This window comes from Sinocyclocheilus anshuiensis, unplaced genomic scaffold (genome assembly GCF_001515605.1).
Source record: "Sinocyclocheilus anshuiensis isolate Anshui unplaced genomic scaffold, SAMN03320099.WGS_v1.1 scaffold712, whole genome shotgun sequence".
NCBI lineage: Eukaryota > Metazoa > Chordata > Actinopteri > Cypriniformes > Cyprinidae > Sinocyclocheilus > Sinocyclocheilus anshuiensis.
In genome coordinates, this window is record NW_015555749.1 from 227,686 (window position 1) to 242,453 (window position 14,768).

A 14,768-nucleotide genomic window follows, 5' to 3' on the forward strand; every position below is an offset into this window, starting at 1 on the left:
CGCCCCCTTCTAATTGGAGAACGACCTCTCTTTCACCCTTCCGTCCAGGCTGTCCCTTTGGGTAGTTGACCTCATCCTTCATTCTGGGTTCGGTGGCTGGGACCAACACCAAGGGTGTCAGGCCTTTTCAAAACTCGGAAATGACAGCATTGAATCAACCACATCCTGGCCAGGGGGAATGTGGACATGGTAATGAAGTCCGCAAGCATTTTTTAAGTTAGTTCTAACTTGGACGAGGGGTTTGGACTTTTGCAGGGGTCTTCTTCCTGCAACTTAAAGTGGGCATAGTTTAAAAGAGACACCCTACGTCCTACATTCAGTCCCGGGTGTGATAATGTCCCAGTTTCTCCGATTTTTCTGTAAAAAAAAAAAAAAGGCGGCTCTATTATGAATGCCTCAGGGGCTAAACATACGGGAGGGGAGAGTAAAATTGAGCCGTGACACCAAATCCCAGATTATCACAGAATAACAAATGTTTTGGGTGCTGTGCTCAGGATTTGGTGTTCGCTAAATGATCCCTTAAGCGAGCGAAGGATGGGGTGTCATTTAAAAGGAAGGCCTGGTTCCACATGGCTGCGTCTCGGCCGTTCCTGTCCGTCTCAAGCTTCATGTCACCTCTCCACCGAGACCTGCAGTGCTGCTCTAAATATAAAGAACTAATACAACTGGATTCTCATTAGACTCAATGGGGTTGGTATAGCAACACTGTTCTCTAGAGTTCTCTCGTTTCTTGTAGGCAATTAGATGACAACCACGGTGCCATCCTGATTGACAGAGCATTTCATCTACTCTGGAACTGCAACGACCTCCTTTTGCCATACACAAAAATTATTCAGTTGTTCTGAACTTGAGAATATATAGTTTAGAGCAGTAGGTTTATTGTGCTTAAAAATATACTTGTTACCAAATATTTATTTATTACTTAAGGCAAGACACCACAGGTGAAAAAAAACAAAATCATCACCATATTTCGCAATTTTCATATTCACAGTGCATTAAGTCAATACATTTTGTATTACACGTTTTCTAAAATGTTGTTTAAATATGCAAATGAGGCATGACCTAATTAAAAATACACTAATTTGCATTCATCTCCAGACCTGAAATCTGGAATATTGGATAAAGCCAGGTTCAAAATTCATGTTTCGTTGATATCTTAGAGTTAAATGTTTTTAACATTTAGGATAGGATTTTGAATATTTTTAATCACTGAAAAAAACTCATCAGCCGGAAAAAAAAATCACCAGGAATGAAATGTTATATAAATCAAGCAAATGATATATGAACAACCCTCTGTAAAAACTTTCAGAATATAGATAGAAATAAAACTGGAAAGTTTGGTGTATGTAAGCGCTACTAAAGTGGAGATTTCTGGCTTAGTGCTTAAGAAAAAACTCATTTTGAGAAAATGGCCTTTAAAGACATGTATTGTATTTAAATCTACAGATGTAAATAGACAAAGTGTAATAAAAATGTGTATATTCGAATGAAGAAGACAAGTTATAGAAGCCAAATAGCCTACAATTTCAAATTGATCAGTGCTTTAAAAAACAATTGCCTGTGGTGTCTTGCCTTAAAGTCTCGGTTTACCAAAAAATGGAAATTCTCTCATCATTTGCTCACCCTAATATCATTCCAAACCTTTGTGACTTTTTCCCTCTGTGAAACACACGCTGTGAAAAAGATATTTCAGAGATTTAACTGTTTTTGTCTATATAATGAATGTCAATGGGGTCCAAAACCACCCCACTGACTTCAACATACCTTCTTTTGTGTTCCACAAAGAAAATTGCACTGGTTTGGAACAACATATGGGTGAGTAAATGATGACAATTTTCATTTTTGGGTGAACTATCCCTCTAGCTCTAAATAAATCGATGGAATAATTGTGATATTAGTAAAAGGCAGAACGCTCCATCAAGAGGAGCCAAACACACACACACACACACACACACACACACACACACACAGGTCTGGGACGGTTGCTCCAGAAACCTGAAGGACAGAAGAGCCACTAATGATGTGTCTTATTTAGGAAAAGGTGCAGGCAGAAGCTTATGGAGTATGACGGAGTGTGTGTGCCACAGCGGGGATGCTGATCTGCCATGGCATTCAGCTTAAATGAGCTGGTACATCCAGGAAACCTCAGCCACTTTACATAAAGAGCCTCTCAGTAATGCTCAAGCTAATACCAAGGGAATTTGCTTAATTGGATAGAACACCCAGACATGCAATATACGCTCTCATAAATAACTTGTGTTTGATATTAGATCAAAATATCACACAGTGTGTGACACGCTCCAGAGTACATGTGCCCTTATGTTTGAGTACTGCAGGTTTGGTGAAACAGGTAAATTTGTTGTGTCCGCAGAATAATTCCACTTTGGCAAGCAGTTCTTGTTGTTTCACCCCCTCCTCCTCCTCTCTTTGTGTGTCTCTCTCTCTCGCTCTAGCATTCGCTCACTCTCGCAATCTCTCTTTATCTTCTGGTAAGGACTGGATCTGGTGAGATCATGAATCTTTTTGGCAGCAGAGAATTCTTTTCCAAGTACTCTAACAACTGAAAATAGCACTCTGTCCTAGTTCCTCTCGAACCTGAAAACCAAATGCATTCTATGGGCGTTGTCTACAGAAGATATCCAAGAAGTCATGCACATTGTCTCCCCACTGCTGCGACTTCCTGAGAAAAAAAACAAAACAAAAACCCAACAACAAACAAATACAAGCGCTGGCCTGAATGCAATATCTCTCGCAGACAGTATCATTTCATATTACAATCGACAAATCCACGTCCGACTGGAGCGCTGCTATTTTTGTAGTGATCCTTGTCAACCCGTCACTGGGCTTCAATAGTAACACGTTCTTTCATGCACTGACTCTAATCTGAAGAAAAAAGCATGGTAAACAAAAAAAAAAAGAAGCAAAGGAACGAGTGGGCTGAGTTTGTCACAAAGAGAGCATTTAAAAGAACACCTGTCTCTTTTATTTTGATGAATAAATTTAAATATTCAGCTTTTACTTCTGCTGCCATCTGTCTGCTTATCCTTTCAGATACTAAAGATAGCGAAGGCACAGTTTGCCATATGGTGCACTTATTCAAGGAAAAATGGCTGATGAAGACCAAACATTAAATGGTCTGTGGCCAGTCAAACTGTTCTCCACGCCACTCGTAAATTGTATAATGATCTGGCATATAGTTTGACGGTATGTAAAAATGACAGAGCGCATGAGTGAGTTATACTCAAATTATGCGGGTAAGTGGATAGAGGAAACAAGTGTCGCTGGGTTTCAGCTGAGAGAAACAAAATGGCATTTTTCCAAAGCACTGGCTGTTTCCATCTAAGCTGCTGGATGGAGACAGGCTTAGTCCGCACTGACGGTATGAGGTCAGCAGACACTTTGCTGTCACTCAGAGCCATGTCACACGTCACTCATGTCTGACCAGGTATGTCCTGCCCACTCAGACACAAGTGAAGCAGAAAATCAGCATCTGTCACTCTCTTTCACTTTCACCTCCATCTAAATGTGAGTGAGTGTGCGTGCATGTGTGAGCATATGAGTCTCTCGGGCTGCCCTGAGTTACTTTGACTGGAGACATCAAAAATATATACAAAATATACAACAAAATATGGAAAAAAAGGATTTATATATATATGGATCAAATATCAATTTCCATATTTTAAAGGAACAGTTCACCCAAAAATGGAAATTATCTTTCTTCACTGGAACACAAAAGGTAATTTTTTTAATAATATCCTGGCCATTCTTTTTTCATACAAAGTGAATTGGGACTGGATCTGTGATGCACTAAAACAACAAAGATGATGCATAATCTTATCATAAAACTGGTCCATATGAATTGTGTTCTATATTCTATATAGTCTTCTGCTGCCATATGTTTTGCCATATTAAAGTCTGAAATTTGAAACTATGAAAGTTAAGTTAATACACTGATCTTTTCTTCTGCTGAAGAATTTAAATGGACTACATACAGTACTGTTCAAAAGTTTGGGTCTTTTTTGAAACAAAGAAATTCATGCTTTTATTTAGAATGCAAGGGCACATTACACTGATCAAAAGTGACAGTAAAAACTTCTACATAATAAATGTTGCCCTTTTGAACTTTCTTTTAATCAAAGAATCCTGAAAAAAGTATCACAGTTTCCAAAAAAAAAATAAATAAAATATTTAAGCAGCACAACTGTTTTTAACAGATAATAATGAAAAATGTTTCTTGGCCACCGCATCAGCATGATTTCTGAATGATTGTGTGACACTGAAGACTGGAATAATGGCTGCTGAAAATTCAACTTTGCATGAATTTTTGCATGAACTATCACAGAGATAAATTACATTTTAAAATGTATTCAAATAGAAAACAATTTTAAAATGGTAATAATATTTCAAAATATTACTGTATATTTTTACTGTATATTTGATCAAATAAATGCACCCAACATTAAAAAATCTAAACTTCTTAATGGTAGTGTCATATGAGCAAGTTGCATATACTACAAAAATGGCATATTGATGCTTTACAATATTGGTTCTCTCATCACAAATATTTTAGTGGTAATGACACCACTACATTCGAGACTGTGATATTATATGGCTCAAAAACACTGGGAATATAGCATACGAGTCACACTGACCACTTTGAAGATCATTTTGTAATGCTTTTTTCACAGTTGTAATGTTTCCATTCACTTTCATTGTATTCTTCAAAAATTCACACTTTGTGCACCATGGAAGAATGAGTGATACGAATTTGAAACAAATAGGGTGAGTAACAATTTTTGAGTGAACTATCCCTTTAACATGGTCAATGTGCCCGTTCTGCTATCACCGACATCTCAGCACAGGTGCTCTCTGAAAGCTTCCTTTCACGTCCTTTCTCTCCTTCTCTCACACACACATTCTCTATCCCCTTGTCAGTACTACTGTTCACACCTCTGTACCTAACACTGCTGAGTTAGCTGTGATCGTCACCATTCTTCAATTGGACTGATGTGCTCATTAGACTGCCCGCACGCTCATACACACACAATCAATTGGCATCGAGAGTGTAAGAGGTCAGAAAGTGCTAATGATTTGGTCAAACCCCAGGGGTATAATCACTTGGCTTTGACTCGTTTACAGTCATCATCCATTTCTCCTTCGCTCCTGTCCTGCTTGGCGGCTTGCATGGCTGCCGCAAATGGCCAGGCAGTCCGCAGGGCATTTTGCCATGGGTTCGAGCAGCTGGCAAGCTCATCCTGAGCAGAAGAAATGTATTTAATAGGCCATTACCCCTTAAAATGCGACGTTATGCTGAGTGAAAGAATGTGTACCAATGTTTTCTTTTTCTGTACAGTGCCTGTCTCACCATTCCTTACAGTTCTCACTCTCCGTCTTGTTATTTCTCTCTCTCTCTCTCTCTCTCTGCATGAGCAAGTAGCTCAATGATTTTGGGTGAACGATGACTAATGATAATCCCCAGTGATGGTGATACGATGAGATTTAAATTACAAGTGTTTAGGGTCATAAGCAGAAACGGGGCGCGGGGGGAGGAACGCCACTGTCTGTTTGAAAAATCAGGACATCAAGGGCCGCTCGTTAACATGGTCAATGATCCTAAGTTAATTCACTTTCAGAAAGGCAGTCTCTGGATAATGATATCCTCCCAGCGTACAGACAGGTTTATCAAAACATTCCGTTACATCACCGAACAGTCTCGCCATTAATGTCAATACTGTCATATTAATCTTGTCAGTGCCTAAATATAATTAACGGAAATGGAAGGGAAAATCTTTTTTTTTCCCTTGTTAATTATGAGGTAAAAATGGTACTGGATATCTGTAATGATTTCAACTGCTTTATGGACGGTTAGCGATGTAGGTACAGCTAATTTACTCTCCTACACAAGGCTGATTCATTTAGTAAATACCTTTTATGCTAGCTTAGCAGTCATCAGTCCAACAAGCATCAAAAATGGCAGACGTAGCACTGCAGAGACTCCACCAGTCACACATTAGAATTAGCCTAGATATCCACCGCTAATCGCATCAAGACATTAAGGGCCTTTAATTTGCTCATAAACATTCCCTGCCATCCCTATGCCAAAAAGCCATATATCAGTCATGGATGCCTGATTAATTGTCATGCCAATATATGGAAATATATAATCTGTGATAATCTTAATTACAGGCATTATGTAAAGTGTTACATATCTTGGGCTTACGCAACTCCTGCAAGCTCATTTTAAGACGCATTTCACGAAGACATCACTGCTACCTACCACCTTGCATTCTAAAGCACATATCTGAACTGAGAAGCGAGGAACACAATGTTTCGAGTACATGAGATGGTAAATCATAACCCACAGTCTACTGGGCATCTGATCATTCTTGCACTCTGAGCTTCTGTGATTTTGCTGATCAATAACACATACTGAAGCAACATATCCGTGCTGCAAATTTACACAGGGCACAGGGTTCACATGAACGCGCATGCAAACAAAACCTACTGTTGCTACTTTAGCTTTTGGTGGAGAAAATGTCTTTTATTATAGGAACAGTTCCAGACTTTTCCATGCAATTAAAAAATGATGGGTACTGGAGCTTCAAAATTAACACAAAAGGGTCATAAAATCATACAATGATAGACAAACCTATTTTTTTCAGTGTTATTTTGAAGCTTGACAATCACAGTTCTCATTTACTTTTATTTTATTGAATAGAATGGTCAGGATACTCTTTTAAAAAAAAAATACTTATTGTGTAAAAAAAAAAAAAAAAAAAAAATACAGATTTGGAATGACAAATAAGATGAGGTTTTCATTTTTAGGTGAACTACCCCTTTAAATAAAAACGTGAAGTACATCGGGGCATTGCAGCACTGTAGCTGAAATCATATATAGACACCAGCATGCATCGTAAACTCCAGGGCTCAGCTGGAGAAATCATTACCTCACCGAGCTCAGAACGCATTTGCTGAGGCAGTCATGCAACAGTCACGCCATGATGCCACCCCTGAGAGAGCTCGCTGATTCTTCTGGGAATCAAGTTTGTGATTACAGCAGGAGTGGGCGTCAAAAAAATAGAACGCATGAAAAATAAATAAATAAAAACACATACAACTCTTCGAAGCTCAGTGCCAAACACTTTTTTCCGTCCCCCTTTCCTCCACCTCCCACTCCTTCAGCACAGCATGTCATAGGAAATGCGGGTTCTATCAAATAGCATCCTCTGAGCAAGCACTGGTAGCGCCTTCTATTCTGAACATTATACAGCTTTTATTCATGAGGGCGGTCTGAGGCGCTGGAACTTTCTAAAACAGACCAGCACTTTGAGTGTTGGAGGAGGCATAGAACACTATGATTACCCTAATGATCATTCACAGGGCTCGTCGGGAGCATGATTTTCTGTGAATTTCTACTCTGGGGTTTGTGTGAAAATGAATGAACAGCAGGGATTCTCAGGGGAATCTGTGCAGGTTTGAGCAAGTTCAAACAGTTGGGACCAAAAGTCCATATTGACCATATTGAAAATCTGGGACTTTTTTTTTTAATTTAAACCTTGGAAATAAAGTTTTAAAGGGGTCATATGATGCTGCTAAAAAGAACAGTATTAACTGGAAATAAAGTTTTTTTTGGTGAGGGAAAGTCGTGGCCTAATGGTTAGAGAGTCTGACTCGTAACCCAAAGGTTGCGGGGTTTGAGTCTCGGTACAGGCAGGGATGCTCTCCTCCACCCTCGATACCACGACTGAGATGAGACCCTGGAGCAAGGCACCGAACCCCCAACTGCTCCCTGGGCGCCACAGCAAAAATGGCTGCCCACTGCTCCAGGTGTGTATTCATAGTGTGTGTGTGTGTGCACAAGGATGGGTTAAATGCAGAGCACAAATTCTGAGTATGAGACACCATACTTGGCTACACTTCACTTCATATTTGGTAATTCTCTTTAATGTATTTGCCCTGATTTTATCTTTTTTTTTCTGTGAGATGTATCTATTTTTATAGTATTTTGTTATAAGGAGTTGGACCTTATCAACACCTTGATTGACATGGCAATAACATTCTATCACATTATTTTGACAGTTAACGTTTTGGATGGTTTTTCTGTGAGTGGGCGGGTTTTGGTGAGCTTTTGGGCTGGAAATCGTCCATCCAATCTGGCAACACTGTTGGTGGTCACGGAAATTCACCGCGTTGAGCACAAGAAAGATGCTTTGTTTGAAAATCTGCGTGGGGAATATTCACCCTCACACTAAACTTGCGATCAACGTACGAGCTGACGCAGTCATTTGTAACTTGAATGTGCGAGGCTTCCGGTGTCATTCTCTTCCAGTCATTTTTAGCAACAAAACTGCTTGTTATACTGCTTGATATTGCAAACAGGTATTCTTAATATTATTTTAATGTACTGTCATGATTATAAAAAAAAAAACACTGGTTTGACAAAATTCTAAAGATGGCTGCACACTTGTTTCTCTGACACATAAGACCCCGATCAGACAGAACACGTTTTTCAGGTTTTAAAACGCAAGGCACACTGCACTGCCTTTTTTTGGTTTACTTTTTGTAATTCTGAAAAGAGCAGTGTGCTGTGGGTTTATGTTGTTAGGCAACCACCGAATCAGCTGTCCTGTCAGTCTAATCAAGGATTATAGCGTGAACGCTCTAATATCTTTGGTTTGCTGTTAAGTAAACTGTCATATTAGCGGAAACGTATAAAAAAAAATACAACTTCGGGTAACCTGCGACATGTGTGTGTTCACTGCTGTGTGTGTGCTCTTAGGATGGGATAAATGCAGAGCACTGATTCCGAGTATGGGTTACCATACTTGGCCACATGACACAATCACTTTTTTCACTTTTTTAAAAGTTTGAAACATTTAAATCAAAACAGAAATTTGAACATAAAATGAACAATAACTACACCATAAAATTATTTTTCTATTCTACTTAAAAATTCCAAGTTTAAACCAATGTTATTTGCCGATTCGTTGTAATTATTTGTGAAATTTAGTAACAATTTCTGAGCAAAAATTGTTTCAACACCAAATTTTAATAACCTAAAATGTAAAAAAAAATAAAATTGAAAAATTGAAAATAAAACGAGGATTAATGGAGCACATTTTACAAGAAAATACTCACACTCTTTCTGCTTCAAAATTCCAAGTTTAAATCATGTTACTTGCCAATTTTTTTTAATTATTTGATACATTTTCTGAGAGAAAATAGTTTCAAGTCCAATATTCTTTAAGTGTTTTCAAGATTCTGCAATTCTGCTTCAAAATTCCAAGTTTAAATCATGTTACTTGCCAATTTTTTTCAATTATTTGATACATTTTCTGAGAGAAAATAGTTTCAAGTCCAATATTGTTTAAGTGTTTTCACGATTCTGCAATAGTTCTTGGTCTAAATGACTATATTTTCTCTGACTATATGTGACTCTTTGCACAGACGGTCAGATGTTCTTTCAACTCACTGGATAACTCAAATAATGCTGGATAACAAGATCATCAGGTTTGACACAAACTTGTGGAATTCATGCAGCTTGTTGCTGCTGCATTAAAGATGGGGTTTGTATTAAATACCAAGAAAATCTGAAATACATGTAAATTATTTAAATAAAATTTTCACTTGAATTATATTTTTCACTAGTGGCTTCAAACTTTGTGACCCAATAGTAAGTGTGTGTTTGTTTGTGTAAGACTCACAATCTGAAGCTGCAGGTAGTCTCCCAGGCCAGAAGAGCTGTCCACCCTAACCAGCACTGCATCCTTCTGCTGGGTGCTAAAGCCGACAGCCAGTCGGTCAGCTCGTGTGCTCGGTCTGTCGTTGGGCGGCCATGTGTACACAATGAGCCCTCCATCACGTCCAAATATATATGTGGTTCCCGCTGCAGAACGAGAAAGAGAGAGAAACAGAATATTAAGTGTAAGAACATCAAAGTAAGTGGGAAAAGTATTTCCATGGGTGTGCGTGCATATGCACGGCTCTGCTCCATTACACAAAGTGCGGGAGTATCTTGATGAACCCATTCAGCGTGCCAGACAGCCCCTGCTGGTCCCTGATTGGCTAAATTATAGCCCTTATGTGACCCTCGGTACGCTGATGTCACCAAGAGCACCTGTGTCTGCCGAAGCAGAGTCGCTCTTGCTACAACCACTCAACGCACGCAACCTCCCCATCCGAGCCCAGGGCTGATTGAGCTGATTACAGCCGCTCTCTTCACCCGCCGACACACCGGACAATCAATCCAGCCCCTCGGCCCCCAGCCCAACACCTACTTCTGCATGCATTTATTCTGTCAAAGGTGGGCAAACACGGCACAGACCAGACAGCTATTCCTGCTCAGCGAGATGCATGCTAATGCCTGATGGAGCTAATTACAGTGTCAGAGGCAGGTAGCTTACTGTGAGCAGGGTCACTGTGATTCAACGCCTGCATTAAGGTTTCTATGGGAAATCAACGTAGCTTTTTGCATCGAGAGATAGAGAGAAATGCTACTAATGGAGTTGATCTCATTAACTGGCAGACTGCGTTAGCTCTTTTGATCAGGCGTGACTTCAATAGCAAAACAGGGTGAAAGCGCTTCGATTGTGGCAGGTGCAGTCGGGGTAATGTTCGCAGAGCACAGAGCTCATCAACCTCAAGATAACAGCCTCGGGAGATGCGAGACGCACTTCAACACTCTCCTCTCTGCGGAGCATGACTGCTGCGCTTCTGAGCTCCAGATGCAGATAAGACGGGCGGCGAAGCAGCACGGGGAAAAAACCCAGAGGAGGCCGGAGCTCTCAGAAGAGCAAAGTGCTGAGAGTTGTTTCAAAAGGGCTGGGTTATTTCCTGGCATGTTCCTCTATTTGCAGAGCCGTGCTCATTAGCTCCACTCTGTGTGATTTTCACCAGCGGGCTCTCACCGGCCCCTTGAACGCATCTCAATGAGACTGTTTCACACTGTGTCAGCAATCGGCTTGACCCCCTCCGAAAACAACACCCTCGGGGCAGGCACATTTGCTTACACGGGTACACAAATGCTCAGGAGCGCTCACGGATTCACATGCAAACTAACGCCCGGTTAGTGATGACTCCCTTGTCGGGCTTGTTCGAAACAGAGGGAAATGAGCTCTGCTCATTAGCGGGGTTCAGATGGTTGAACTTCACACACACATATGCGCACAGGCCATCATGGATGTGAAGCAGATAGGGAGAGTGAACGGATGAGATTTCGGCTCTGTTGAAATTTGTGAAATTCGTGTGAACCGCTACGGCTGCCTGCCTCATATCTGTCGCTCAGTATGACTGCAATTCGCAGCTGTGGGTGAGTGAATGGATTTGCCCGGGAAGGGAAGCGTAAAGCTGTGCAGAGATTTACGGGCACAAATGGGCAATGCACAGTGTACTGAAAGTTAAAATCAGCGCAATCAACTTTTAAAAATACAAGACGACATCTGACTCATACATGCATTTGAAGGGATAGTTCACCCAAAGATGAAAATTCAAACATCATTTACTTACCCTCATCTCCTTCCAAACATCTATTACTTACTTTCTTTTGTGAACAACAAATTCTATTTTAAAGAATGTCTCCACTTATTTTGTCTATACAGTGGAAGTCAGTGGGGTCCAAAAAAACCCAACTGTTTAGGCAAATAAAACAAATAGACATTATTCAAAATATCTAAATTGTAAGTTGTCCTTGTTAGAGAGTAATTACACAAATAAATACTGAGTGATAATATTAACAACATGTAGTTACTATAGGGTTAGGATTTTGTTGAGGATCAGTTGCTTGTAATTATGCAACATTTACTGTTATACACTGTTAAATAAAGTGTTTCCATATCTTGTGTTGTGTTTCCCAGAAGAAAAGAAAGTCTTGCAGGCATGGAACGACATGAAGGTGGGTAAATAATGGAATTTTTGGGCCAACTATCCCTTTAAGGGACAACAGATCGTAAAATAAACCCCTAACAAAGCGATCAGTACTTCATTCAGAGAGGGCTGACTGAACATTACCAATTTTTTTAAATACAGCCACTTATTAAAAGTAAGTAAATAAATGAGCATGAATTATTGATTTGTGCTGAAATTATTTAATTTTGTCATAAGAAAGAGGCTGTAAAGTGCTATGAAAGACAAAAAAAAAACAGCTGTGAAATAATTCTCTTTAAATACCCGCTGTATTCTTGGAAGCATGGTATAGTGACACATGCTTCAAGACCAAGATATGTTGCAAAAGTGGGAAATGTGGGTTTGAATCTGTTTTGATCCTATTCTCAGTTTTTTTTTCTCTCCATCATTTCCTGTCATGTCTCCACATTCACTATCAATGAAATGGTGAAATGCTGAAAATATCTGCTGGATTCTGTGTTTGTGCAGTTGGCTCTTATCCCGACTACTCGGGAGCTTCTCCAAGACACCCTCTTTTCTTTCTTTCTTTCTTTTCTTATCTCCCTCAGCCTGACTTCTCACTCCCATCCCTGATGTGGTTAAGGAGCTTGCTGCCCTCCCTCTAACGGGGTTAAACCTCTTCTCTGAAGTCTATTTTCTGATGCTGTTAAATGAGGCAAGCTCTTTGTGCAAGCCAGACCATTAGCCCCTTAAATATGTTCCATCATCTTGGCTGGGTGGACAGCTGGGTCTGGGTTTTAAAGAAGACCCTCGCTACCTAACAACCTTCTGGGTCTTTCCACTCCAGCGCCCTTCTAAGGCCAATCATCAGGAACAAGCAAAGGAGAGAGGGCCGACTGCCGCCTCATAGAACAGCTGTGTGTGAATGCTTGGGAGAGCTGTTCTAATCAGATAGATATTACCTGGCCCTCTGGAATCCCATCATGGCTGTAATCTCCTTTATGTGCTGGTGAAATTAAATTACGCACCAGCTTCTTCTTCTGCCAGGGTCTTGGAGGCTCCTTATGGATCCCTCTCCACTTTTATACACAAGCTAAAGGACTACTTTTGCTAAAAGCAATAGTTCACCCAAAAATGAACATTCTGTCATCATTTATTAGCCCTCATGCTGTTGGCATACAGGTCTGAAAAAACATGAGGGTGATTAAATAATGACAGAATGTTCATTTTTCAGTGAATTTTAAGACTCTTTATTTGTATAAGGCTGTGAAAGTTCTCATGAATGTTTCATCATTTATTAACCCTCCGGGGTCCGAGGGTGTTTTGGGGCCCAGGAAAAGTTTTGACATGCACTGACATTTGTGCTTTTGACATGCACTGACATTTGTGCTTTTTTCAGTTGCTTACAAACATTTGAATGTCTAAAGTTTAATAAAACTGTAATCAGCACAAACTGTGCTACAATAATATGTGAGCAGCATGTATGTATGTGATTGTGTTTTTGAGAAAACAACGTTTATGCGTGCTTAGTGAAAAACTACAATTTTAAAGTCACTGAAATAAGGCCATAAACCACATACAGAACATTTGTTCACAAGACTTTTGAGAACTGGATCTTGAAATCTAGAGATAGAGCTAGCATACAGGTTTGGAACAACATGAGGGTGATTAAATGATAACATAATTTACATTTTTGGATGAACTATGCTTTTGAAGACCCGTTCACGCTAAGGACAAAAACTGTAATGATAAATATATACTTTTTTTAATTAATAGTCCAAACCACAACTATAACGATAATGACATAAAGGAACAATATCATTGGAATCACTTTGAGGATGACTGATGAATGATAAAAACATTGACACTCAGAATCCATCCTGCTTTTAAGATAATTTAAAGTGGCAGACAACATAACGGCAGTGCACGCTTTGAATAAACAGAATATTATCATGAGTTGGTGTGGACGCTAATATAGCCTAGTTATCTTTGTACTTATCGTTCTTGGTGTGAACGGACCTTAAGACTCTTTATTTGCATAAGACTGCAAAAGTTCCCGTTAATGTAGCCTATCGGCTAGCATATGTGCTTTGACACATTGAGACATAATGAGTTCAAATCTGTCTTGTGTAATTTCCCGATCCCCTTGTAATTTCATACATAAAAGAAGTTATGAGGATGGAACAATTCATATTTTATCATCAGATTTCTCGGATCCATGTTTAAATGTAAAATCAATGACATCCAATACAGTCATTGTCTTGGGGGCTTATATGCAGCAAATCATACTGCTGAAAACACAATATTTATAAGCTGTGCTGAGCTGACTTTCCATCAATAAACACTTCAGAAACACAAAACATTGTGTCTTGGAATGGGGAATGAATTGAGCTCCCACTCTACTCTGCTTCATGTCCCTAGATGCCTCTTTCCTTAGAACAGAAGCATTGTGAGGGCCCTGGCAGTTTGGTCTAAAATTACAGTGCATTGTTTTGGGTTGCCCACCTCCTACTTGCATGCAAGAATGAGGAACATCAGTCAAACTCTGCAGGGTTGGAGTCATTCACCCGGTGAGCAAACACACACACTACAATACAGTTCTGCACATCAAGTGTGTACACGTAAGTACACACATACACACGCAAACACACATGCACCCCACTGGTATGAAAATGCTGTCAAAATAAACAGAAGGCAAAGTGAAGACCCCACATAGAGAAGTATACAAAAATCTAAAAGTAACACTTCAAACCACCAAAAATTAAATGGCATGCTGTACTGTAACCTTCACAAGTCTTAAGAGCATTGCAAGTGACTTAAGAATGTTTCAAACCTATAATCATATGGGTAAAATGTGTAGTGGGGTACAAAGGTCTGAAACTACTCTTACATTTTTAAATTTTTGTAATTTAAAATTGTTTTTTTTT

The 14,768-nt window shown here is 39.6% G+C and overlaps 1 protein-coding gene across 10 annotated transcripts in view; it reads right to left on the minus strand.

Moving 5' to 3' along the window:
* The window catches only part of nrxn1a (neurexin 1a), a 190,982-nt gene that overhangs the window by 30,085 nt on the left and 146,129 nt on the right, over positions 1–14,768 (minus strand). For all 10 annotated transcript variants that reach the window (XM_016467315.1, XM_016467324.1, XM_016467321.1 and 7 more), the window contains one exon: positions 9,705–9,886. In XM_016467315.1, the coding sequence (XP_016322801.1) occupies positions 9,705–9,886 (182 nt within the window). The remainder of the gene's footprint in view (positions 1–9,704; positions 9,887–14,768) is intronic.